The sequence below is a fragment of the Bacillus rossius genome, assembly GCF_032445375.1.
Source record: "Bacillus rossius redtenbacheri isolate Brsri chromosome 4 unlocalized genomic scaffold, Brsri_v3 Brsri_v3_scf4_2, whole genome shotgun sequence".
Taxonomy (NCBI): domain Eukaryota; kingdom Metazoa; phylum Arthropoda; class Insecta; order Phasmatodea; family Bacillidae; genus Bacillus; species Bacillus rossius.
Window position 1 is genome coordinate 37,322,906 of NW_026962011.1, and position 26,017 is coordinate 37,348,922.

General features: G+C 36.8%; 1 protein-coding gene across 1 annotated transcript; it reads right to left on the bottom strand.

Annotated features, from left to right (window-relative positions):
* Positions 1-571: 571 nt before the first annotated feature.
* Positions 572-24,481, bottom strand: LOC134541956 (UMP-CMP kinase 2, mitochondrial-like). The gene is made up of 6 exons (XM_063385714.1): positions 24,412-24,481; positions 8,792-8,875; positions 6,838-6,979; positions 5,251-5,452; positions 3,723-3,962; positions 572-1,573 (listed from the first exon to the last, which is right to left on the bottom strand). The coding sequence occupies exons 2-6, from the start codon at positions 8,870-8,872 to the stop codon at positions 1,423-1,425; spliced, it is 816 nt and encodes a 271-aa protein (XP_063241784.1). The 5' UTR covers positions 8,873-8,875; positions 24,412-24,481; the 3' UTR covers positions 572-1,422.
* Between the last annotated feature and the right edge of the window lie 1,536 nt (positions 24,482-26,017).

Genomic DNA, 26,017 nt, shown 5'->3' on the forward strand with positions numbered 1-26,017 from the left:
CTTTCACGTATCCCCGGGGCCTGCCTCGGTCGGGGGACGGTTTAACATAATAATTTTCAACTCTTAACGAGTCTTTTCACGTCTAAGTAATCTCTTGTGCATGTCACTTGCGTGGGCCTTATCCCTGCGTTCCGATTAGGTACCTGGGATCTTGGAGACGCACCTCGTGAGACAGTGTACGGGAGTACGTGCCAGTATTAAATGTATTAATTTTAATTGTCTCCTTGTAATTTTTTGCACCGACCACGTGGCGACCTATACCTCGTGTGGGACGCCTGGGGAGGCCACTATTACGTGTTATACCATAAGCGTGCCCGACGCTGAGAGCGAGTCAGGTCTGAGCGTACTACAGGAGTTAACCGAGGGTCCAGTCTTGCCTCACACAGGTGACGTCACGCCCTGAGACGGATGATAGCCGGGTCCACGTGCCCTTCCACGTGGTGGCGCCCATTACCAATCAACACTGTAGCGACCCTCTTGAAACCCGAACCCCGACATTCTGTTAAAAAATTTAATGATTCCTTACTGGTTCCAATAAAAAAAGGAATGAAATGAACAGAACCTTCAGAGATCTGATTTGATGTTATGTTTTACAACTGCATCCTTTATTTACACAATAGTTCCTTTGGAAAAGTCTTCCTGAAGCTATCCCTGCATACAACTCTCAACATACCAAGAGGTTTTATCATGAAATACACAATTCACAAAACCATTACTACTAACCTTAGAAAAACAAATTACTATTAATTTAATATTATTACATGAGAAGTATTTACTTGAAATTGAAACATATTATAAAAGTTTTGCATACACATATTACAATTACATAGATAAAAGATAATAAATAGATACTTCTACACTTACTCAAGTTTTTTTTATGGCAATCTTGTGTTAAGTCAAAATATATAATTTATATGGAATATAAATTTTTCATAAAACATTTTGCTGACTTAACAAAAAAAATTAATGAGGAAAACAATGAACTGATGATTATAGAAGTTAAATTGCATTTTCATTTGAGCACAGTAAAAATATGGCCTGCATCTTTGTTCCCTCCTACTGTTATCTCATAGGTTAGTTTTTTTCAATGTAGGGATTCAACAGCATCAAGTATTTATTTTTAACTACACTGTTTTAAAAAAAAAAGAAACTTAATTTGTCTGGTAACAGCAATTCATCTAGAAATTACATAAGAATACTTAAAAGGAGGCACACTAATTAAAAAAACTGAAATTGCCTACCCCAATAAAAAGAGAAGAATAAAATACTAGATTTCTGCATCAGGATCTGGTGCAAAGATAAAGATGACATATCATTGTCCAGAATTAAAAAAAAGTTTGAAAGTTACATGACAGTAGAGGTTATATAAAGGTTATAAAAGGTTATATTAAGGTAATGAACAACACAACAACTGATGTCAGTCTACTGACTGCTGATGGCTTCTGAAACATTGCACTTGTCTGTCAGGTGTTGAATAGTGGTGTTAATTTCAATGAGAACATTTTTTATTGTTCCATTTGAATCGATTTTAATAGTCCCAGGATTTCTCATTCGTTTGTAGACTTCCACCAAGCTGGAAAACACAGAAAAGAGATTACGTTTTCAATCTTAAACATGAAAGAATTTTTTTTGGAAGAAAACAAAGTTTAGAAGGGTTAACCATCTTGTTTAGAAACAAAAAATCAGCAATGAGTGAATAGCAATGCAACAGTTGGAAGTTTCTACAGAATTATGAAACTCATTCACAACTGCATGGATATCAAACAAATTTACTTCCATTACGTCTTTGTCTCATTGCCTGTGCTACATTTATGAAAGGACAATAGTTATTGAATGAAAATAACATTAATTAAAAATTCTCATTTTGCAAAATAATGTTATTTTAACTGCACTATAAAGCTCCAGTACAACACCATGTTAGTGAACACAAACAGCAGCATCACATTGACAAAAATTCATTGATCTAAACAATTATGTGTACCGTGTTTTATCGCATATTCGAGGCACGCTCGTAATCGTCGCAACCATATTTTAGGCTGTCAAATTTGGGATAAAAAAACTTCTCGCGTAAACGTCGCATGATGTTTTTGGTCCCGCTAGTAGATGCCGAGCGCTTTGTGTAGGTATCTTTTCCGTATAAAACGATGTATTTTAAAATAGAAATCTAATATTTATTCGGTCATTACCACTTACTTAATAAATTAAAGGAAAAATACGGCGTTGTTTGACGTGTAAATTTTCTTATAAAGACGTTTTTAAACGTTATTTCCTTTATCTGATAGTCTGTGTCGCCGCGGTGTAGGTATAATTTAAAATTTAATTTCGGTCATTACCACTTATTTATATAATTAACGAAAATACAAAGTTGTCTGACGTGTAAATTTTCTTATAAAGACGTTTTAAATGGTATTTCCTTTATCTGATTGTCTGCGTTACCGCGGCGTACTGCTTATAAAAATGTAGCCAGCGCATCATTCATGTTTGGTTATGTTGCTTCCCGTATAGAGCGCGTGCACATAGTCGAATATCGATATCTCGCCAATTGCATGCAACACGCGCTCTCTGTCAGGTGCCGAGTTAACTACATTTGATAGCCCGCATTCTTTCGTGGCAATTGTGTACTACGACACGTTAGTTCACGTCAGATTCAAGTGGCTTGCGTTCGCGTTAGAGTTTTGGTTTTTCTATTTAAAGTTGAAGAAAGGTTTTTGTTTAAGGAATTATTAATATAGATTGTTTGGTGTGCTCTTGTATACTCCACCTTTTTTTAAATAAACGTACTTTCCATGAACGGGTTTTGTTTTTTATGAATAACTTTACCTAACAAAAAAATTTTTTTTCCGCATAATCGTCGTAACCCTACTTTTCAAACTTGATTTTAGAATAAAATGTGCGACGATTATACGAGAAAACACGGTATGTATAATTGTCCAAGGCTTCCATGTCAAAGCTGTAGCAACAAACGTTGTCAAAATGCTGAAAAGCATGTTTCTTGTGCAAATCCAACATAAGCCAAAGAAATGTGAACAATTTGTAGTAACAGTTAAGTGAGATTGGTTTCTCCATCAATGGAATGCACTATTCAATGAGTATTTTTAATCACTAGGGACAAGATTAAATTGTGAATAGCAATAGAATTGACATAACACGGAAAAGCATGTGAATACACCATATAACACAACAATTAAAGTTAATACACCACAAAGCACCGAAACGAAACTAAAATCATCAAAATCATCAACATTTTCAATTTTCTAATGACAAATAGGTAAGCTTTAAAATACTAAATTCAATGAAAATATTTTATTCAGCAACTGTTATCAGTTAATCATTTGTACATTACAACATTGGTACATTATTCAAACACAAAAATACTTAAAAGATTAATTTTATTTGGTCCGAATAGTTAAGACATACTTATTACAAATAATTATATATTGTAAAAGTGAATGCATCAGTCAAAATGACACAGATTTGGAGAAATTAGTACCATGGAACATAAGTCATATTTGTTCAGTAATAAGTTATCTATTTTTAAAACATATTTCATAAATATGATAAAACCATTAACACAGAAATCGTCTGTTTTAAAAACAAAATTGGCCTGAAAATAAAACCACGAAATCTCGTCTCTAATAATCACTTATTCGTCAAACGAATATTCATAACAATGGCAGTGAGCAAATGGAAAATGCGAAGTCCTCGAAACAATTGATACTCACTTCCCCCGAAACACTCTGTCTTCCTTCAGCTTGTCCTCTTCGGGCGTGGTGGCAGCGCGGCTCGAGAGCCGCGAGTTGCGCACCTCCTCGCTCACGTCCAGGAACAGCACCGCGTCCGGCCTCAGGAGGTCGGCCGGCCAGTCGTACACGGGGTCGCCCGCCGCGGGCACCTCGGCCAAGCTTCCCCCGCCGTCGCGTGCTTCCGATGCCACGGCGTACGCCGCCGTGCTGTGCCAAAACCTACGAGCGCAACACGAGGAGTGCTCAGCTCTCCTCACACGGCCACGTCCAAGGTTCGCTTAGCGAGCATTGTCGGAAGCAGCCGCCATGACGGTTGACAAGAGACTGTAACATTTTGTTCACATTCACAATGTTCAGTGACAAGTGATCACAAACATCACGTCACGATCTCACGACACTGCGTATACGCTCCTTAAGGCTCTGTCTCAACATTTAGTGAATTATTTCTTTTCCTAGTCGATAATATTAAATAAATTGACTTGCAACAGTTTTCAGGTATTTGTAATTGGGTCACAAATATTCTCACCAGACATTACAAAAATGTAATTTTCAAACTATAATCCTTTTGTGACATCTCATAGCTGTAAGATAATATTATAGGCTGTGGTGCACAAGTAGTGTTTTTTGAGTCGAGTAGTGCCAAAAAAATCAATTTTTTTCGAGCCGAGTGGCCAGCACTAATTTAAGTATATGAAAAAAATATAAACGAAACTTAAGTTGAACTTTATGTTTTAAAATAGCGAAATAAATAAAATATTAAATATTTTAAACACCATACATAAAATTTAAGCAAAAGTTATAATTGAATTACTGTTTACCTTGTACATTTGGCCTACAAATTCTTTACCAAATATATTTCTGTGAAGTTTAAATTACACAAAAAATACATTTATTCTACATATATATATATATGAACTGATAAAATAAAAAACAACTTTAATAAGGTAGTGCAAGCACTTTTTACTTATGTTGTACATAGTTTTACTTTACATTAAATGTTTGCATTTAAACAAATAATAATTACTACGCCTCCTATAACATGTTGTTTTCATATGTAATATGTATAGAATAAACACTTGTGAGAATACATGTATGCTCATGTATCTACAGTTCTCATGCAATAACACCAACTACTCTACATGTTCGTGTAGAGGTAACTACAGTTCCTGCTAGAGAGCATAGCACATCATTTTATGGAATACCTTGTAATTAATAGTGACAAGCTGCTACAAATAGTTTTGCCTGTGAAATAATATTTTAGTATTTAATTTTTTTTTCTCTTCAGAATATTAAAATCTGTAATAATGTTTACAATAGATATAATTTATGGTCTCAGAAAAACAAAAAAAAATAGTAAAATTAAAAAAAGAAAACTTATTATAATTAATGATGGTATTTGAAATAAGATTTTGAATGTTGACAACCCGGGAGGTATCATCTGGCAACTGTGGTCGCCATGAGACAGATTACAGTATGACAACTCCGTGCTGACTGCCTCCTCCGAGACCTGTCCATGACGACGGGCTGCCGGAAGCGAAGCACCTCCACCTCGTCGGCTGCGATGTAGTTCCCCAAGGAGTAGAACGCCCTCCTCAGCTGTATGGGGTGCTTGTCGAACTGGTCCCTGAGCCCCAGCAGGCACTGGGGCGGAGTCCCCCTGCTCGTCGCCCCCAGGGCCTTGGACAGCTTCTTGGTCACCGTCGTCTTGCCTGCCACACGTCACGTTTCAACTGATCACACCAGTGGAACCTCGCTGCAGCAATACCAGTGTACAGTGACAATGTCTTTACTCACTAGACAAAATATTTATAGAGCACATGTATAGATGTCTTTCAATACTTTAAACTGCTGTGATGAAAAGGTTAATATTTTATAGGGATGTGCGAAAGTGACTTCATCCACACGAAATGAAAGTGAAAAAAAATTTATCAAGTTTCGCGAAAGTGAAACGAAAATGAATTTTTCTATTTGATAAATCTATTCTTAACGAAAGTTAAGCGAAATTTTATAATTAACAGAGAAATTGAAATTTTCTACAGATGACGAACCACACAACACAGCCCCATGTCACTCGTAAATTTTAAGAATCAATCCAGATCTTTCAGCGCACAGACTATTTCCTTTACAGTCGTACACAATGTAGCAGTCTATGATAATATATTTATCACGTGCAAGGCACTGACGAAAAAACACGTGACTACTGCGGAACGGCCGCCATCTTGCACCACTGTCACACATGGCTAGCTCAGAAAGCTCAGGAAGCTGTAGACCAGGCAGAGGGACTTCGTCAAAACAAAACATAACAAATGGTTGCTGCCGAGTGGTCATTACACGCAGTGACTTGTTGACCTTTTTGTCTAATTGGCTGTATATTATGAGGATTTTATATGCCGGACAGAGTATGTAAAATTTAAATAAAGCGGACGACAATGTTTCTGTTTGGCCGTGCGCGAATAAAAGAAGGTAAGTTCTGTGTTTATGTGTATACGGTAAATACTAAATAGTGTACTAACAGTTCTGGAATGTATGTTTTACGAATACTGTTTAAAAGCAAATGAATCAGGTAATTTTTCAAATATTGCATGATTTTGTTTTGATACCTAGGCCTACCACTGTAATCACATTTGAATTTTGTTTACTTTATCGGCCATGTTTGTTCACATTATGATTTTACTGTATTTTCATTAACGTGAGTTTTTTTCATCACCACGTAAATTAATCTTAACGGAAATCTTTTTTCTAATTAATGTCTTTATATGATTTGCATACGTTATTACTAAATTTTATTAAATTACGAGTTCTTTTTCAACTAGAACAAACAAACTTCGGTAAGCTATTGAACTTTCGTTTGGCTCGCAATATTTAGCTAAAAATGAACTTCAACAGATGAAATTCTGACCGAAATCGAAAATGAAAGTAGCAAAATTTTGATTTCAGTTTCGTTATACCGAACATTCGCACAACCCTAATATTTTATCAACACATAATTTTAATTTTATCGGCAGAATGTTCTGAGCCACATAATTTCAGATTAAAAACCTATCATAGTACATATATATTTTTTACTGTTCATCTTCCATAGTAAGATTATTACCAGTTCCATCCAGACCTTCCAGCACAATGAATGGGAACTTCTTGCTACTCTCTGATGCTGCAGACTGAGGAACTTTCTTGCAACGCTCACGTTCTGAATTGAAAATGGAAATCAACTGCTGCACCTCGGGCAGTATGCCAAACTGAAAATTATAAAAGATGCTAGCAAAGAAAAATATTCAAATTAGCTACTGAATGGCACCAAGTTAGATAAACAAAATTTTTCCCCCCATATTGAATTAATGCTTAGTTACTTTCCATAGAGACAGTGTCAAACTGTCGCCAATTAATTTATCCTTTTTTAGTTTGTGTAGTGGTAAAATTTTGTTATATTTAAGTTACACTATGGTACAATAGTGGTACACATTACCTACAAAAAAAATTACCTTAGAAAAAAATTGAATTTTTTTAACAATGCATTTGCTGTAATTTAAACGTAGCAAGCTAAACCTTTCATTATCATTATGATCACATACCTATGCAAGGTTTTTGGAAATATATGTGATCATAAACAAAGCAAAAGGTTCATTGTGAAGAAAGAATAACAAGTATTTAAAACTTAATTTTATAATGTAAATAACAATTATCCACACAGAATCTACAATATTGCAATTGCAATGAAGAAAAAAAAAAATATCCTTCAGGTAAAATTCCCACTCATAATATTCCAATGCCCTTATAATAAATAGCACAGTAGTGATTCCAGATGCAGATAAATTCGATTTTGCTTATTTATCTCACTTAGTTTCAATTAGTAGATTCTCTCAATAGCTGATGAGCATGGTAAGACTATTTTATGATGTGTTTAAAATTTGAGATGATACATATATGAACAGAAAAATAAACCCCGAGAATATACAGTCAGGCAGAAAAATATATTTGCACTTTAAAATATGTTATCAATAGAATTCTTTTACCTTTTTTCACAAGAAATGCCAATCACCACATGAAAAGTAAAAGATGACAGTTCACAGGGACGTAGTGTATCGCAAAAAAAAAATATATATATGTGTGTTTGTGTATATATATATATATATGTATATGTGTGTGTATATATATATATATATACACACACACACACACACACACATATATATACACACATATATGCTGAAGGTTCTTTACACAGCAATTACAGCCGCATGTGCTTAAGATTGAATAAAAAAAACTTTGATTCAGGTAAGTAAATCAACTGCTCTCTGCTGTAATCATTGTCTATCCATTAATGTCAAAAACTCTTAGCACGTCTATAAATGTTTAGGTATTTGTAATTAACATATGATCAACTTAAAACAATCTTCTGTAACTTATTAATTATAAAAGGAACTACAGAGGTACTTAAACATTGTTAAACGGTTGAGTTAGGCCCTTCATCGCAAAATGACCCAGGGATGCAAGGGGAGTGATTAATTAAAGGTTTGGGTGCAATGAATTATAATTACCAGAAAGAAGTAGTCAGTACTCAAAATTGCAGACTCCCCACTGAACTGAGTGTCCGCCCCAGTCCGCAGTCTGACGAAGACTGCCAGAAGGTAATGGCGAGACGAGATTGTGTCACCTCGCACCAAAAGGTACAAAAAAATTATAACTAGAAAATCCTTATAATTGGGTAGGTAGTGTTAAATGGCACACTTGCCTTAATAAAACCATGATTAATTTATGTGATGGCTTTAGGTCCTTTTGCAATTGCTTTAAATAATAATTAATGCAAAGTTTGAAACAAATTAAATCAGGCTAGTGACTGTTCTCAAGGTTGGGAGGGTTGTTTTGCCCACTGCAGGCGGCTGGCGGGTAGGCAGGGGTGGGTGGCGACAAAGCTTCAGGTCTCGTAAGTACATCAATTTGAGGATATGTTTGAACCGTGACTATCATAGAGCCAATCCATTACTGGTCTGAATTTCAGCTTCCAAAAGGCAAATTTCAATAAGTCTGAAAATACTGTAGACTTTACGTACCTCTGGTTTTTTCAGAACGCTCAGGACTTCTTCCAGGCTGTGATAAACAGAGCCAACTGAAGTTCTTCCATTCCCAGCCATTACCTGTCAAAAAAAATGCAACATTACAATACACTACACATATCCAGATGTTACGAGAAGTTCTAGGGTGTATATCATAGGGGTGTTTTGGGGTTCCCCCCCCCCCCGGCCCAGAAATAAAGTCAAGAAAATTATGAACGCTCATGTCATTCGAAGTAGAACTCAACTTCGATTGTGTTTCAGTTTTACTTAACAGAATTGGGTATTGGGTAGCAGAAGTGATTGCAACACTGCGACTTAATTTTGAACAAAACTCCATAAAACTGTTAAAACATGAAAAAAAAAAAAATTTCATCAGTATTTGAAGTCAGGTGAATTCATTTAAACATTGTACATATAACATGAGGAAGAAATTTGGATTATCGCGAGATATGTAATTTTAAATGACAGTTACAAACATTGGAAAACTGAAACTTGAGTTTCCCACCTTAGATGAAACAGACGACATTGTGTGATATGGTGTAAAGTTGTGTTGTGTTTGAGTCAGTAGCTCAGTAGCCTCAGCTCAATGTGTAGATGTTTACATTCTGTATATCAGACATCACTAGGTCATTAAGTGGCGCACACACATTTTTTTTAACTTCTACGAGCAACAGGTTAAAAATGTTGGCCTTGTGATCGTAAGTACATATTTAACATATTAATACATATTTATATGATAGTACAGTCCAAAGCCTATCTTTTGCTCACCTTTGAAAAAAAATTGGTAAATATGTAGTTTAGCGGTATTTGCGAAAAAAAATTTTTAAAAATTCCGAAAGTACATTATTAAATGCTCTTTAACTTCCTCTTTTCATTAAACCCGGCGGAGATAAGAAATTCCAAATACTTTTGGAGATATTTAATTTTTTAATTTCCATCACAATACCTGTGCATTCATGAGGCGTTCAACATTGTTTCTTGTTTACAAGTATGAATTTTTTTTTCTTTTCGCGACGTAGGTGAACGACTACATCATTTTTTACTAATGGCAAAGGAATTGTACCCGCCTCTAACTTAGGTGAGTTTTTAACGTTTCAAATTTTAATGTTTTATTTGTTATTTGGATATTGTTGCGCAAGTAATAAGTACAAAAATAAATTACGTGAGTTCCTACTGTTCATCCTCTGTCTCAGTTTGTTTGGTCAGGTCAGTTACATTATAAATACTTTTAAAACTAAACAACCATTAAAATTAATTCACATTATTTTTAATGTCCACTTAGTTTGAAAGTATTTATAATGTAACTGACCTGACCTAATCGACCATTTTAATTAATTAGGCATTCACGAACACACTGCAAAATAAAAACATTATGCCGGTCGAATGATTGCACAGGTCTTGTATAGCAAAATAAAAAGGGCAATATCTCCTAAAGTATTTGGAATTTCTTATCTCCGCCGGGTTTAATGAAAAGAGGACGTTCAAGAGCATAGAATAAAAGTATTTTATGATTTTTAACATTATTTTTCAGAAATACCGCGAACTACATATTTACCAAAATATTTCTAAATCAAGGTGCATATAAGAGAGGTTAGGTTCAAAACTATTTTTTTTTTACAATTATATTTGACTGTAATTCAACTGTTCTTTGATAAAACCCTTACAATTAAATTATACATTAATTGTATTATCTTGCCAACGTCAACTTATAAGGGATAAATTTGTAAAGTGCCTACTTAAGTCTTTTAGGTTAATTTATTATTTTGGCAACAATAGTAATAGTATTTTACATATTTTATGTATATTTTTTGTATTTTTTTAGGGTTGTGTAAGTATTTAGATATTGTAATGTAAACATACTTACGTGAAATGAAAGAAAAATATCACACACGTTCCCAAAGTTTCCTGTTAACAGAATTTTTAGGTTAGGTAATTTTAAATTTTAAGTGATAAGTCATGCTACCTATATGCTTTTTCATAGGTCACGTAGAATAAAATATCATTAAAAGGAAAAGTTACTGATGAAAAATCTATGGTCTTTATTGATTAAAGAAAAATTATTCAACGTTGTTGCCATATTATTATTTTCTCCCTAAAATCGAGAATAACAAAATTAATATAACGTAACACAGTCATCTTACCACTATTAACACTGAAAATGAAAACAAAAACCAGCAAAGCAAACTACAGAACTTCAGCACGATTCATAAAACTCGCATCCCCACTCCACGTCCACACAATTTTACATAACCTTGTTATTATTCAATGAACAAGTAATACCAGCAGTGAAACCAACTGTACAGATTGTCGACGCTAAAATAAATATATCTTTTTGGTCAGTGAGACCATATTTCACTATAAAAAAGATTTACATTTACTAATTGCTAAAACATATGCTTTAAATGTATACCTGCGGAGTATTTGAGACATTTTTACTTTAAAAAAAACTGAGACAAATTCAGCAATATTCATTCGCAAGCCTAAGTACACCATATCAATATTTTTTCTCAAATTATTACAAAATTTGGTTTAGTCAACTATATATTATGTAAAATTTTATAGAGTAAGGTGAGTTTACAATTGAGTAACTTAACCTGTACGCCGACGAGCGCACTGTTAATACTGTGAATTACAAATTTCCAATTAAATTAGTGGTCATTTGATCATTAAAGGGCAAGATATAGTAGCGCCGTCGGGTTTATATCTTTATGAGTGTATTTCTACCATTTTTTGGCTTCGGTCGACACGACATCACTAGCATCGAGTGCGATTTTTTTTCCTAACCTAAATAAAAACTAAGTGTGTTTGGGAGGGGTCTGGATTAGGGACAGTCTCTAAGTGCGTCTCAGGCAGTGGCGGATTTACCAGTAGGCTGAGTAGGCTTGAGCCTAGGGCGGCAGATTTTTGGGGCGGCAAATTTGGGGACCGATTTTTTTTTTGCTACCTCATAGAAATCAAAAATATTTCTGCATGACGGTTTTCTGTTTTCTGATGTTTTACAAATAGAAGTCTGCAACAAATTTTGCCGATGACTTTCCCCTCTCCCTTGTCATTGTACGTTCCGTGAATCCGTGTAGCAAACTTCCATATTCCAGAGTAAAACAGCTAGTTCGCTAGTCAGTAAATGCGAATTTTAATGGACAAGGCCTCGGTTGGCACTACACGCCCAAGACAACTATGGTCCCGGGAAAAATGTGACTACCCAAGGTCAGAAGGGCCCCTCCGCCCTCCCTCCGCCGCTATCCCTTCAGCCAGACTGTCCCCTCCCTTCTCCTAGTCCGCCTCAAGGGTCGAACCGCGTCATGTCGCGGGTGGGGCGGCAATTAGAGCTGTTACCTCGGGAGTCGGGACCACAGTTGTCTTACGCGTGTATTGCATAACGAATTGATATTTCTACGTAGGTGTGTCGTGTGGACTGTTATTTTTCGAAGTGTTTCGTGAATTGTATCATTGTATGAATATTTTCACAGCACCGGTAAGTAAAAACTTTTTATAATCATAATACATTATAATAAAGCATCTGTAACGATAAAGAATAAATTTATTGAAAAAGCCCTGCAATAATATTTTTCATTTTGAAGCTTGGAACATGGTCACGTTAAATTTAGAACATTTTCATATTAACTATAAATAGTATTCTAAAAGATTGCTCATGGTTATCTTGTCATTTTGTCTTTTTCAATGAAGCAAACATCAAAAAATAGAAATAATAATTCACAATAAACAATTCATCGCAAACCATGCAAAGAAATTTTAATTTTTTCGTGATAGCATTAAAAAAATACGTTTTTACGTTAACTATTTATTATGTGAATTCTGAATGAAGGATAGGGGTGAGCATGGTAACGTGGCCATCCTAAGATAAAACGATACATAAATTGTATATTGTAATTAAAATCAAAATATAAAATAACCCTTCAATAATATAGTTTTCGTACAATCAAAACACCATTAAAATGTAAATATTGGAGCGACTCATGTTTGTTTTTTGTTTGCCCGTCGCACTAATCGGGTAAATGATATGACATTTTTTTTTTCATTTTTCTTTTATCTTAAGGAAACTAAATCACGGGATACCATTTCCGGCCACCTGCACTTGTTTGTGAAATATGAGCCGTCCTTGAGATACTGCCACCTTATCTGCCAAGCCTCTCCTGCTGGCAAATTTTTGTGTAAGGTCGTTCCCCACACGAAAACAACACACACATTGCAAAACACGTTAGAAATTTACAGTGTAGATTAAAAAAAAATGTAAAATGTTCAATAGTTTGTTTTATTATTTAGTAATACATAAATAGAGCTAAGTATATACAGTTCGGGCAAAGTGAACATGCGGTGGTGGCTGGCCACTTTGCCCTCTGAGACGCCATTACAAAAAAACTAGCAAAAAAAAAAGACATCTTCTACAGTTATTAATATGTGGTATTAAAGTTTAAAACATGCTAATTTGGATAGGCTATATTAAATAATTATGGCATTACTGTGTATTTAATAATGATCAACAGTAATTATTACTTACCTTACATGTTACATCAGAAATAGTAAAACCAGTAAAACCTTAATAAAACAAATAACTTTCACTGCAAACAGACCGGGTGCTCTCAGAACACTAATGGCGTCTCTTACAAATGTTTCACATCCTCGCTACCAAACTTCATCACTCTCCAGCTGAGTAACAGCCAATGGCCACTTTGCTCGCTCTGGCTACGTTACCCTGCCCTCCCCTATCGCTGCTTGTGTACGAAAAATAAACTTGTTAATTTAATCCTTTCCATTTCAGTTCCTGAAGAAAAAATTGTGAAAATGAGTGATGGGAGAAAGAGACTTAGTGGAGCGGAGTACAAAAAGAAGGCCAAAATAAAAAAAGAAGAACAAGAGCAAATTATACGAAAAACCACAAAAATTGACAGTTTTTTTAAAAATGAAAATTGGGTCGAAAAAACGGGAACTTCAACAATGCAATCTGGAAAGGATGAAACGGACTTTAATTCTGCTGCCCAACTGTCATCTGTTGAACTATCGACTAAAGAAAAAACTGATGATTATGTTCTTGACGACGAGTGCTCCAAAATTGAAGATGCCTCTCAGACCGAATCGTTAAATGATGACCAAAAGCAAACAACTGTAGATCAAAACAAAGATCCAGCTTTATGGGAAATTAACGATACTTTAAGGGAAATTATTGCAAGATGCGGCTTTTATCAAAACAAGTCTTCTGACTTCTCTAAAAGTGGAAAACTATATGCTGATCAACGTCGTTTCTTGCCAGTGAGTATCTTTCAAAGAAAAATGAAAAACAATGAAGTGAAGGACCGAAATTGGCTGGTTTACTCTGAAAGTAAGAGTTCCGTATATTGCGGACCATGTTTAGCATTCGGTCCATTGGAGAATAAAACTCAGTTCGAGAACGAAGGATTTAATGACTGGAAAAATGCAGAACACCGAGTAGCTCAGCATGAAAACTCTGCGCGTCATAAATCCAGTATCCTTAGTCTGAAAGCTAGAAGTGCGATTGATGGTCGAATCGACAATTTACTGCATTTGCAAATTGATGAAGAAATTACTTATTGGAGAAATGTTCTGAAAAGGGTTGTTGCTGTAGTGAAGCGGCTGTGTTCAAGAGGTCTCGCTTTTAGAGGAAAAAGTGAAAAGTTCGGTGATCCACACAACGGAAATTATTTTATGATTCTGGAACTGTTAGCTGAGTTTGATCCTTTCTTAGCCAGTCATATTGAACGATTTGGGAATCAAGGATCCGGAAGTACCAGTTACTTATCGAAGACCGTTTGTGATGAATTTATACTTTTGATGTGCCATAAAGTCTTGAAGCAAATTGGAGACGAGATAAGAAGGGAGAAATACTTTTCCTTAATCATCGATTCAACACCGGATATAGCACATGTGGACCAGCTCACCTTCGTGATTCGGTATGTTTTAGAAACAGGAGAACCCTGTGAAAGATTCCTCAAGTTTTTGCCCTCAGTGGGACATAAAGCTGAAGAAATGTTTGCTGCCATTACTTCGGAACTAAAAACCTTGGGTTTGAACATTGAAGACTGCCGTGGACAATCGTATGACAATGCCGCAAATATGTCTGGCATATACAATGGCTTACAGGCTAAAATTCAAAGTCAAGCACCGTTTGCTTTTTTCGTTCCTTGCTCTGCCCATTCTTTAAATTTAGTGGCAACTGCGACTGCTGAATCTTGCACAGAAGCTTGTCGATTCTTCATGTTGCTCCAAGAAATATACGTTTTTTTTTCAAGTTCAACACAACGCTGGAAGATATTGATGACTGAAGTCGGAGAAGGCAAAACAGTCAAGAGAGTAAACCTCACACGTTGGTCAGCTAGAGAGGATGCATGCAGAAGTTTGAGAGATTCGTGGCACGAAGTCATTAAAGCTTTGGAAACAATCAGGAATGACTGCACCGAAAAGCCTGTCACAAGAAATGAAGCAATGGGAATTCTTTCAAAATTAAAAAAACTGGAAACAGCGTTAATGGTTGTTGTGTGGAATGTTTTTTTGGAAAGAATAAACAAAGTAAATGTTCAAATCCAGGCTTATACCGTAGATTTGATTACTGTAGCCGATCTTTATGAATCTCTTCGCAAGTTTTTCGTAGAGCAACGAGAAAACTTCAAGTATTTCGAAGAAATGGCAATGGAATTAAGTGCGTCGAAGCAGTACACAAAAGACTTGGGAAAAAGACAACTGAAAAGAAAAAAATTTGCTGATGAAACACCCGATGAAGAAATGAGTATGACAGCGAGTGATACTAGCGATACTTTCAGGGTTAATACATTTCTCGTCATCATTGATAGACTCGTATCCGAATTAGAAAAAAGGAAGAAGGCATACGACAATTTCAATGAAAAATTTTCATTTCTGACCAAAATGAGCGAGTTATCATTATCAACCCTTACGAAAAAGGCTCTGTCCTTAGAAAAAATGTATCCTAATGATTTAGAGACTGAGTTGGTTCAAGAATGCATACATTTTCAAAGCCACATATCTTCGCAAAGCATTCTGGTAAAACCAGATTTTACATCATTACAGAGTCTATCTTCGTTTCTGCGAAAACAAAGTTTGCAGAACGTTTATCCGAACTTGGACATAGCCCTTCGTATGGCCTTATGTACACCAGCGACAAATTGTTCGGGTGAGAGAAGTTTTTCTTGTCTAAAAAGGGTAAAAAATTATCTGAGATCGACCTTGAGCCAAGAAAAATTAAACGCTTTAGCACTTTTGTGCATAGAGTCGGAATTAATGAACAATATTACTTACGACGATATAATCGATGATTTTGCCAACAAAAAATCGCGCAAAAAGGGATTGTAACGAACTTAATCTAGGACATGAAAATTGTAGAGGCAAGGGCGGCAAAAACTTTGCAGCCTATACCTGGAAAATTTGTAAATCCGCCACTGGTCTCAGGCCCAAACCTATACGCTCTAATCATTCAGGGTTTAAGCCATGCGGGAGAGGGAGCATATGCATCATGTGCTAGGAAGGGGATTGGCCAGCCATGGCAGCGATTGGCGCCATGACTAACTCCCCTAACTGACTATTCTAGACTATAAACTAGATAAGTTGGGCCCAGGTAAAACCTGCATAGACACAGGGAAAACCCTGGGCACTTACATGCAGGATGCAAAATTTCATGCATTATTGGCAAGCAGGTTGTTACAGGAAACAGAGGGATGGTTCCGAAAGAAAAGTTGGACAGAGTAGAAAAGAGTCTACCATGCGGGGTGTTGGGAGCTTCCACATTGCTGTGCTCATTAGTTTGGATGGCACTGGTTTTTCGGGGGCGACTTTAGTCGTTTCCCGCCGGGCTGCCAGCCAGCCCACTTAAATTACGAAGAAATAAAAATTTAGTTAAATTATTTAAGCTGTAATTCAAAATCTCATGCCTTTCAGAACACAGCCGGCACTGGAGGTGAGGCCTGCCAGGCGAGCGATGCCATCAGACATGAGGGTCAGCACTAACACAACAGGTAGAGAACCCCAGGGGGTCGACAATTCACCTGTGTGCTTCGCACTATTTTGAATTAGTATTGTGGTGACTTTTATGTGTAACAACTTAAGTAATTAATTAATTTTTAATTTTAGCTTGCAATTCAAAATCCCATGCCTTTCCGAAACTCAACCGGCACTGGAGGTGAGGCCTGCCAGGCGGGCCATGCCCTTCGCCGCAGCTACCTCCCTTATCTATTGGAAGAGGTAGTGTCACTACCTGCCTTCAGATAGCAGGTGGATACATTCGCAAATGATATAATATCAAGCAGACTTATACCATCTTTTGGAATCAATGTGATGCAAGTTTAGTTTTAGGTGCTGACTGGCAGTAGAGTGAGTGGTCAGTGTAGCCACTCGCCACCAGAGGCACTTGCGTCTCTGGTCACTAAATCCAGCCCTGGATATAATACAAAGCGGACCACGAGTCCAAGTGCCCAACCCCCCGCATGGTAGACTCTTTTCTACTCTGTCCAACTCTTCATCCAGACCATCCTCTGTCTCCTGTATTCTCCTACACTTAATGCATGCAAATTTGCACCCCGCATGAGAGTGCCTAGGGTTTTCTCTGTGTCTATGCAGGTTTTACTTGGGCCCAACCTAACTCTAGTTATATTCTAGATTTATGAGTGAGGGGATTTAGTCATGGCATCAATTGCTGCCATGGCTGACCAATCCCCTCCTAGCACACGATGCATGCACCCTCTCCCTGCATGGTTAATCACAGCATTACTAACTTCGGCCTGAGACGCACTTAGGTCCCTCCCTTAATCCGAACCCCTCCCGAATACACTTAGTTTTTAGTTAGGTTAGAAAAAAAATTGTGATACAAGTTTGGGAAGTGGAATGGTAGAAATGTGAAAATTTCACCTTTGAAAGAGGGTTCACAAAAATCATACCATTTTTGGAGTTGCTTGGCTTCTTTTTTAAAAAGCCTGAAATTTCACAAATATGCAGAGCAAAAATAAAGACTATCGTTATTTTTGGACTCTATTAATTGTTTATACCTTCAACTATATTACCACTTTTCTTCTTAAGAAATGCAAGTTTTACATAAACCTACCTAGATTTAAAGTTCGATTTAGGGTATGATTCAAGGTTAATTTTTCAGTTGGAAGTTGGAAAAATAATTCAATTTCGTGGATCCTTTAGTATAAACGATTTCCCTAGACTTCACCTCCACAAAAGCCACCCTTAAACATGAAAAACAAGAGTAAACTTTCTTAATTTACTTTAACAATGTTTTATCGTGCCAGTATCCAATGTGACGAGTTCTTTGATACGATTGATGTATTTTTATTTCCACTAATATTCAACAAGTAAACCAAAATTTATACAATTTTAAAACTACTAGTCATAAAAAAAAAAACAATAATTGTCTCTATGGTACAAACGTATGCCTATTATTACCTTTAACTCGCATACATTGAAACAAAATTCACTCCAAGCTCTCGTCCATTTATAACTTGAAACAAAATGCCGAAACAAAAAAAAAGACAATAATTTCTTAGAAGAACTAATATCATAATTTAAAAATGGGTTTCAACTTTATCTTTGTGGAAACCAAATGGCATACACATGAAAGTTATTTTAATAATCGCTGTTTGAATGTAAGTGAACACAGTATACCACACATTTCCGTATACCTACCAGCTAAACTAAGTATCTCAAGAGCGAAGTCACAAATTGTCGAGACAGTGACAGATTATTTTTATTTTACGTTATGGTTATCGGCTTTCGCCCGCAACCAGCACTAGATGCACACAAGGTGGACAACGCCGGAGTGAACAGCGTGACATTGAGCTAACACAACAGGTCTTCAATCTTCAAACGAGCACTTTCACTCATAGGATAAGGCCATGACTGAGAGACGAGAAATGGGCAGAGCACTTGACAGAGACTATAGATGCGCAACAGCACACCAGTCCAGTTTCACGATGGTCTGTGCGTGTTTGTCGCGCAGTAGGCCTATTTGTTTTGCCTGTGACGTCTTCGTACCAGTGTAGGCGCATGCGCGTGCTCGTTATAAATTAGCTTTATGTAAAGTTACAAATTGGTGTAGCGTTGAAACTTGTTTAGCTAGGACATTGATTCGGGTGTCATTGTGAAGAGCTTGTGAAAGGGGACAATAAAAATATCAGCCGGAATGTAAGTGATGATCGGTATTAAATTAAAAATTACAAAATAATTGAAGATGTGTCTAATATGACTCGTAAATATGTCGTAATTATATAAAACACAAGTCAGAGGTAAGCTCGCGTCGGAAGGAACCAAAAATCCCAAAATGTCCAGTGTCTAGCGAATACGGCAACGTCGAAAAGGAAATGAAAAAATAATAATAACAATGCGTGGACAATTGTTGAGCCAAGGGATATATCATGTCTGTAAACCATACTGGGTACGGTTAATTGAGCTATCCTCGTGGACTTTCATTTCCACACCCATATATATATATATATATATATATATATATATATATATATATATATATATATATATATATATGGTAGGTGATACCCAAATATGAGACCCGGCCTTAATATGAGAACCTTGATTATCTTGACAAGTAAGAGCTGCTACCTATCAGCTGCTCTTGGAACCAGGGGCGTAGCCAGGGGGGGGTTTTAGGGGTTCAAACCCCCCCCTTAGCACCAAATCTTTAATTAATTTCTTATTCATCACTCAAACAAATTTCATATTAAATTAATAAAAACAAATTTACCGTTACAATATTTAAATTTAAGTACCGAAAACTGCTAAAATAGCACTATTTTACACCTTAAATTCCAAATTTTCCCGGGGGAGGACCCCCGGACCCCCCGCTTTAATACGGGGGGGGGGGGGTGAGGCCATGCTTCTTAACACCCCCCATACACAAATCCTGGCTACGCCACTGCTTGGAACTACCAGCAGCCTCCATTTCCCGACCACGGATAGAGTAAGACTTTTATCTGACGCGCGCGAGATCCAGAATAACAGTTTATACGATATTCTTCATTTTGAGTTTTCGTGAGTGGCATCTTGCAGCTTTATTATCAACATAGTGGTACGTTTATATTAATTATCCATTCATACTCTCTTATTAGCAGTGAAGTAAGCTTCCATGTGCATAAATAAGGAACTATGGCAGTTTAAAATTTCAGCCTTGTTGTTGTGTTTTGTAGCGGCCATTATAAGGTGCCTAATATGAGACCACTAACATGTCCTAATTTTAGATAGGGTCTCATATTAGGTGATTTAGATTAAAAATAATACTGTCGCTGTAAGAACAGTTACTAATAAGTTTAATTTATATAAAATATCTTAAAATTTTGTAACAGAACATAGTTAGATATGTAGGCCATGCTGAGAAGGCCAGGGAAAGCCAGGTTTCGATCATCTGCTTACCTCCACACTCATCTCATAAGATGCAGCCGTTGGACATAAGTTTTATGTTCCCTCTCAAGTCATATTATGCTCAAGAAGTAGAAGACTGGCTGCGCCAAAACCCAAATCATGTTGTTACAAACTTTACAGTGGCTAAACTTTTCAGTGCTGCATACCAAAGAGCAGCAACAATGGAAATATCTCTTAATTCTTTTAACAAAACAGGCCTGTTTCCATTTAACCGAAACATATTTCGTGATTATGAATTTGGTACTTTCTCTGAATCATTAAATGGCCAAGAAACTAAAGAAGAAAATGGAGCTCAAGAGAATTCAGATACAGCCATTTGTAGAGAAGACCAGAGCCACCCAAGAGAAACTTCGATGCAGACAGATCAGCCATGTTGCAGCAGTGCAGTTAGGCCCTTTATCAGACCTGTGGATATTTCACCACTACCAAATTTTCCTTTAAAAGAAACATCCAGTAGATGTGGCAGTGCTATAATGTTATCACATCATGGCCATACAAAACAAGCTTGGATGAAAATGTCGCAAGAAGAAAAAGGCTTAAATTCGTAAGAAATTGGTTCTTGGAAAACAGAAAGGAAACGAAGCTAGACCTATACAAACCAGATCTCGCAACACGGACAAATTACGGATAGCTACCAAATCATTCATCGCTGTAGATTCTGAGGACTCCAGTGACGAAAATATTTCGCTGCATGACAGTTCAAATGAAAGTGATGGATCTGAAAGTGATGATGATGCTGAGTGTTTGTTATGCGGCTGCCTTTTCTTAGAGGGCAAACATGGCTAGAAATGGCGGCAGTGCCTCAAGTGCTATGGATGGGCTCATGAAGATTGCGGAGCTGATCCATGTTTTGTGTGTCCTATGTGTAACAAACAAAAGTGCAAAAAGTGACTAAATTATATCAAATATGAAATTTGGAACATAATTTAGGGGATGTCTCATATTAGGAACACGTTTTTGTTTTCATAAAATTTCGCATTTTTTAAATTTCTTAGTTTAATTACTTTCTGTTTTAATACAAGTGCTCAATTCTGTTTTGAAGTAAAAGTGCATTACATAATCTATCATCTAAGATAAATAAATCTACCAATAGTGGTTTTAATAACAAAATAGAAATATTTTTAAAAAGGGGTCTCATATTCGGTACACTTGCCCTATATATATATATATATATATATATATATGTGTGTGTGTGTGTGTGTGTGTGTGTGTGTGTGTGTTCAGTTAAGGATGCTAGTTGGATAGCTATCTATACAGGCCAATAACCCTAAATTTAAATCCATCTCAAAATTAGCATTTTCATGACCAAACCTTAGCATATTATTTTAAACAGTAGGTATCTGCATACCTATACAAAACAATTCTTCAGTATGTTAGTTATACTACTGCTGTCATTCTACTGGTCAAACTTTCATTAAAAATAAAAATAAAAATGGCTGTTTCCAGTAGAAATTAATAAGTTATTATAATAGTACCGTACGAAATATTTACTCTTTTTTTTATCAAATATACTAAATGACTCGAATTGTGTGATCAGCCTCTTCTCCATGAAGCCACTGTGCACAAGCATGCAAATTAAAACCAATGTTAACAAATAAATGGTAGTACAATGTGCATAGATATAGGTACCTACTGAGTTGGAGTTCTGCATTGCAATTTGCGGGTGCGCGGGAAAAAGGGGGATATGTCAAAATGTCATTGTAAATGACTTATCCCCTTTTTCACGCACGAAAACTGTCAGTTTGTGATGTAACTCCAAAAGTTCTAACACACAAGGGTGCTAGACTTAACCCATTTGGACCATTTTGTAGAGCTTGTTCTCCTTTATTCCATACCATAAAAAAAAATAAAAAACATTTTTGCCAACATTTGACTTATCCCCTTATTCCCGCGAATTTCCATGAGCCGAGAGAAGAGCTTGGCGACCCCTGTGCCCACCGACCCAGCTCTCTGCGTCCTTTGAAGGTCATATCAACAGGTTGATTGTTATTTGGCGGGGGAGGGGGGGTAGAGAGAGAGAGAGAGAGAGAGAGAGAGATAGAGAGAGAGAGAAATAGAGAGAGGTAGAGAGTGGACGAGCAATGAGCGGCTTCCACGCGGTGACGTTGCACTCGCGAGGACAGGCAGCCCGGCGGCAGTCGGGCTCTTGTGCCAGCCTCGAGTTCTGGGAGGGGTTTGGGTCGCATTGAATAACTTCCCAATCAAGTGTTGGAGGCCGAATTGGGGGAAGAAAAAAAAAAGTGTCTTAAGTGACATTTTTTTTTACTTCTTGAAAACTAATGCTCAAAACAATAGTTTTAACTGATTTTTTTTTAAAAGTGTGCTAGTGTTCTAAAAATACACAGTGGCGTATCACTTTCAATTAAAAATAATAAATTTTATAAACATAATTTAAAAGACTTCAATTATAAGGTGCCGATTAGATAGAATTATATTTAAAGTATTTTTTGTCATAAGGTAGTTACTGGGAGAAAAAAAAGGGGGGGGGGGGGGCGATCGCCATAGGACCACCCAACGACGTAGACTGCTACAATTAGTGTTCCTTGAATGTTAGGGATGACTACAAAACTGCAATAATATTGTATTGTATTGGTCTAGGAAAAGCTCTTAATGTGCGAACCTTGCCTCAACTAAGGCAAATGTCCGTCAAATTCTGGCCCCGATTTACAAACGGGCCAAACGGGAATTTGTACGAGCGTCAGTATTTAAGGGGCTGGAAAATTGAAGGTGCTAAAACCATAGCCTGGTTAAATATTAAATATACCATTTATTAACGTATAAACATCTTAGCTCTCGCTATACGACATTAGGTAGGAGTAATTTCATGAAAATGGAACAGGAGTCGATGAATGGAAATGTGACCCGAAGATGGCGGATCCACGTGTAGAAACATGAATCCATATATAGTCACTTTCGTGAACATAGGGTACATACCAAACGTAATGGTGCCAAATGAAACTTTGTTATAGTGATTCTACCCCTGGGGAAAAAATTATATATAGGTATATAGTAAACAAATGTAGTTATAGTAAAAAGTAATCTAAACTTTAAAAATATCTAAGAAAATCGACATTACATTAAATATAATACATATTCGCCTTACAATATGTCAATGGGTTTGATATCATGGCGGTAAGACGCGCGCTTGTCAATCTCAACGGCTGTGGTTGAAGCCTCATCTTTGAAAATTTTTCTTTTACTTTTTTTATAAACATTATAACACAATATAAACGGAATAATGTCACTGACTGAGAGCACTTTCAATTCGTACTATAGGTCCGTTTTTTAGTCATAAAAATTATTTTATCACATCATTTCAGCTTTTACTGCAGAGCAAAGATTATACTTCAAATAACCAGCAATAGAAAACTTCACATTCATAAATAGGTTAACAGTGAACTGGGAAATGAAAGTAAAGGTTAAAAAAAAAAAAAAAAAAAAAAAAAAAACTATGAATCGCGCTCTTAGCCATTCGGCGAGCCCCGGCTTCGACCCTCCCCTCGTCTGATTAAAAATAATTACTGGATTTAAAATCATACTTGAAAAAAATAACACTTGCTTGAATATTAAGATGTATAGCAAACGAATAATTAAGATTGAAATAAGTTTTAACATTTAACATGTTTTTTTTTTCCTTTCCTTTATGGGAAATCCCAGTTTGTTTAGGATTCGCAGTCTCAACGACAATGACGACAAAGTTATGAGTATCTACATAACATACACACGTTTTTGTTACAAGGATTTAACTCCAACATGGCCGATTAATAATTGTGTATTTAGTAATTTCATGAGTTAATCTGCCAATTCTAACATGGTATCAGTTTAAAGTAAAATAAAGAGAAAAAAACTATAATTTAGTTTGTATCGCTTCCTTATCATTCGCTTGTAATACAATACGATTTAACTAACTAGATTTAGGTGCCGATCTAGAAAAGTTGTCGTAATGCATGACAGTTTCAGTTTCCTGCCATGATAATAGGCAGACAGACACCGGTAGCAATTTTGCAATTTGTAGTACGTACCTACTTGATACACTACCATTTAGAAGACGTATTGTCGGCTTGCTATTAACTTTTCAACAGATTTAACGTACGTGCCATAATTTTAGACTACGCTATTCGATTCCGGCATTTACCAATCATTTGTGCAGTTGGCAACAACACAGGGTAGCCTAACCACACGTAATGACCGCCGATAGTTACCGTCACGACTGAACCGTTGCCTCGTGCCGCCGAACTACGGAAACGCCCCGTAATGGCGCGCGGCTGTACAGATGGCGGTCTCCCCGCTAAACCGTGACGGATGCGGCCGCTGTCTGCATTGTCAGGAGTGGGGGGGAAGCGCTGGCATGTCGTCCTCTCGGCTTCCGGACGAGTAGGAACACTCAGCGTCACGTACTTACCCACGCCTCCGAGCAAGGTCACGACCAGGGGGAGTGGGGGGAGGAAACACGTAATAACAAAATTATAGCAACTTGACTATTTTGGAAAAAAAATATTGTATTCCTTAGTGGGTTACAATCATGTAGGATAATAAATTCCTCTCCATTAAGGCCCTGCATGTCTCATGCACAGACCACAGATATCATGTTTCCAAGAAAACTCTCTATTATCCGGGCTCAGATTATCTGGTTTTCGGGTTAGCGTGCTTAAATTTAGTTATTAGTTTGTTATATTCTGAAGCTGTAAAAAAAAAGCATCTTCGCTACGGCACACTTCTTCACTTGGCCGATCTAGATTTTCAACCACCCTGTTGCCATGTCAGAAAGCTGATTGGTCCGACCCTTGGTGTCGCCCACCCCCGTCAAACTTTAAACCCGAGGGGATGCCCCGAGCGACGCTTCACGTCTTCAGTCTGTCTTGTTCGTTGCACGTGCCCTGTCGTGCTACTTCTCTCCCGCCCCGTCAGCCCGGCAGGATGTATCATATCTCACAAACGTGGTCGAACGATATGGAAAATAAAATAAATAAAAGACGTATCTATCATTGGCGTAGCTGTGTTCATAAAGTTGGGGGGGGGGGGGGGGAATAATGATTTTGATGTCATGTAAACCCATTCCCCTCTTACTAAGACGGGGGGTCCGGGGGTCCTCCACCGGAAAAATTTTGATTTTAAAAGTGCAAAATAGCGCTTTTTAAGCCGTTTTTGTTTCTAACCATTGGATACATCGATGTTAAAATTAGTATTGTTTTCTTAAGATAAAATTTGATGAGTGAAGAAATTACAAATAAAGTTGGGCAGAATAATATTATAAAATAAAAATATCACGGTCTAGAAAGTTGGGGGGGACAGTCCCCTCCACCCAAAATGTTCAGGGGGACACATCTCCCCTGTCCCCCCCGGTTCCTACGCCCCTGGTAACTATACACCCCAACGTTTACTTAGTTTATCAATCTTCCGTCCAGTGGTAATTACTGTACACTTAGCATTCTTAGCACTAAGGAATGATGTAACGGCATTCGATTTCAGGTATCAGGTTAAATGATTTAGACTAATGTGTTTGAAAATTGTATCCACAAGACTCTCAAAACTCAAATCCTTGCTCAATCGTGGAGGAAAGTGAAATGCTCTCCCAAGCAAAAAGCCGAGGGCTCGTATAGTATGCAAAGGCTCATTCGTATAAGTCTACACATTCATGCGCAAAACGCCACACAAAGGAAAAAAATTTCTGAACATAATCCAAAACCCCGATCTGCCACAGTACCAGTTGGAGTTACAATGGTGGTAAGGCGGGGGGATAAATTTAAGGTTAATGCATGAGTTAAGCGTTATAGCCATAATTTTTTTCCAAGTAGAGTTTGGAATGGG

Excerpts from the sequence above, each read along its gene's own strand:
- LOC134541956 (XM_063385714.1), bottom strand. The coding sequence starts at position 8,872 with ATGGCTGGGAATGGAAGAACTTCAGTTGGCTCTGTTTATCACAGCCTG. Across the intron at positions 6,980-8,791 it reads GCGTTCTGAAAAAACCAGAG|TTTGGCATACTGCCCGAGGT; the intron begins GTACGTAAAGTC and ends TATAATTTTCAG. Across the intron at positions 1,574-3,722 it reads GACAGAGTGTTTCGGGGGAA|CTTGGTGGAAGTCTACAAAC; the intron begins GTGAGTATCAAT and ends TGTGTTTTCCAG.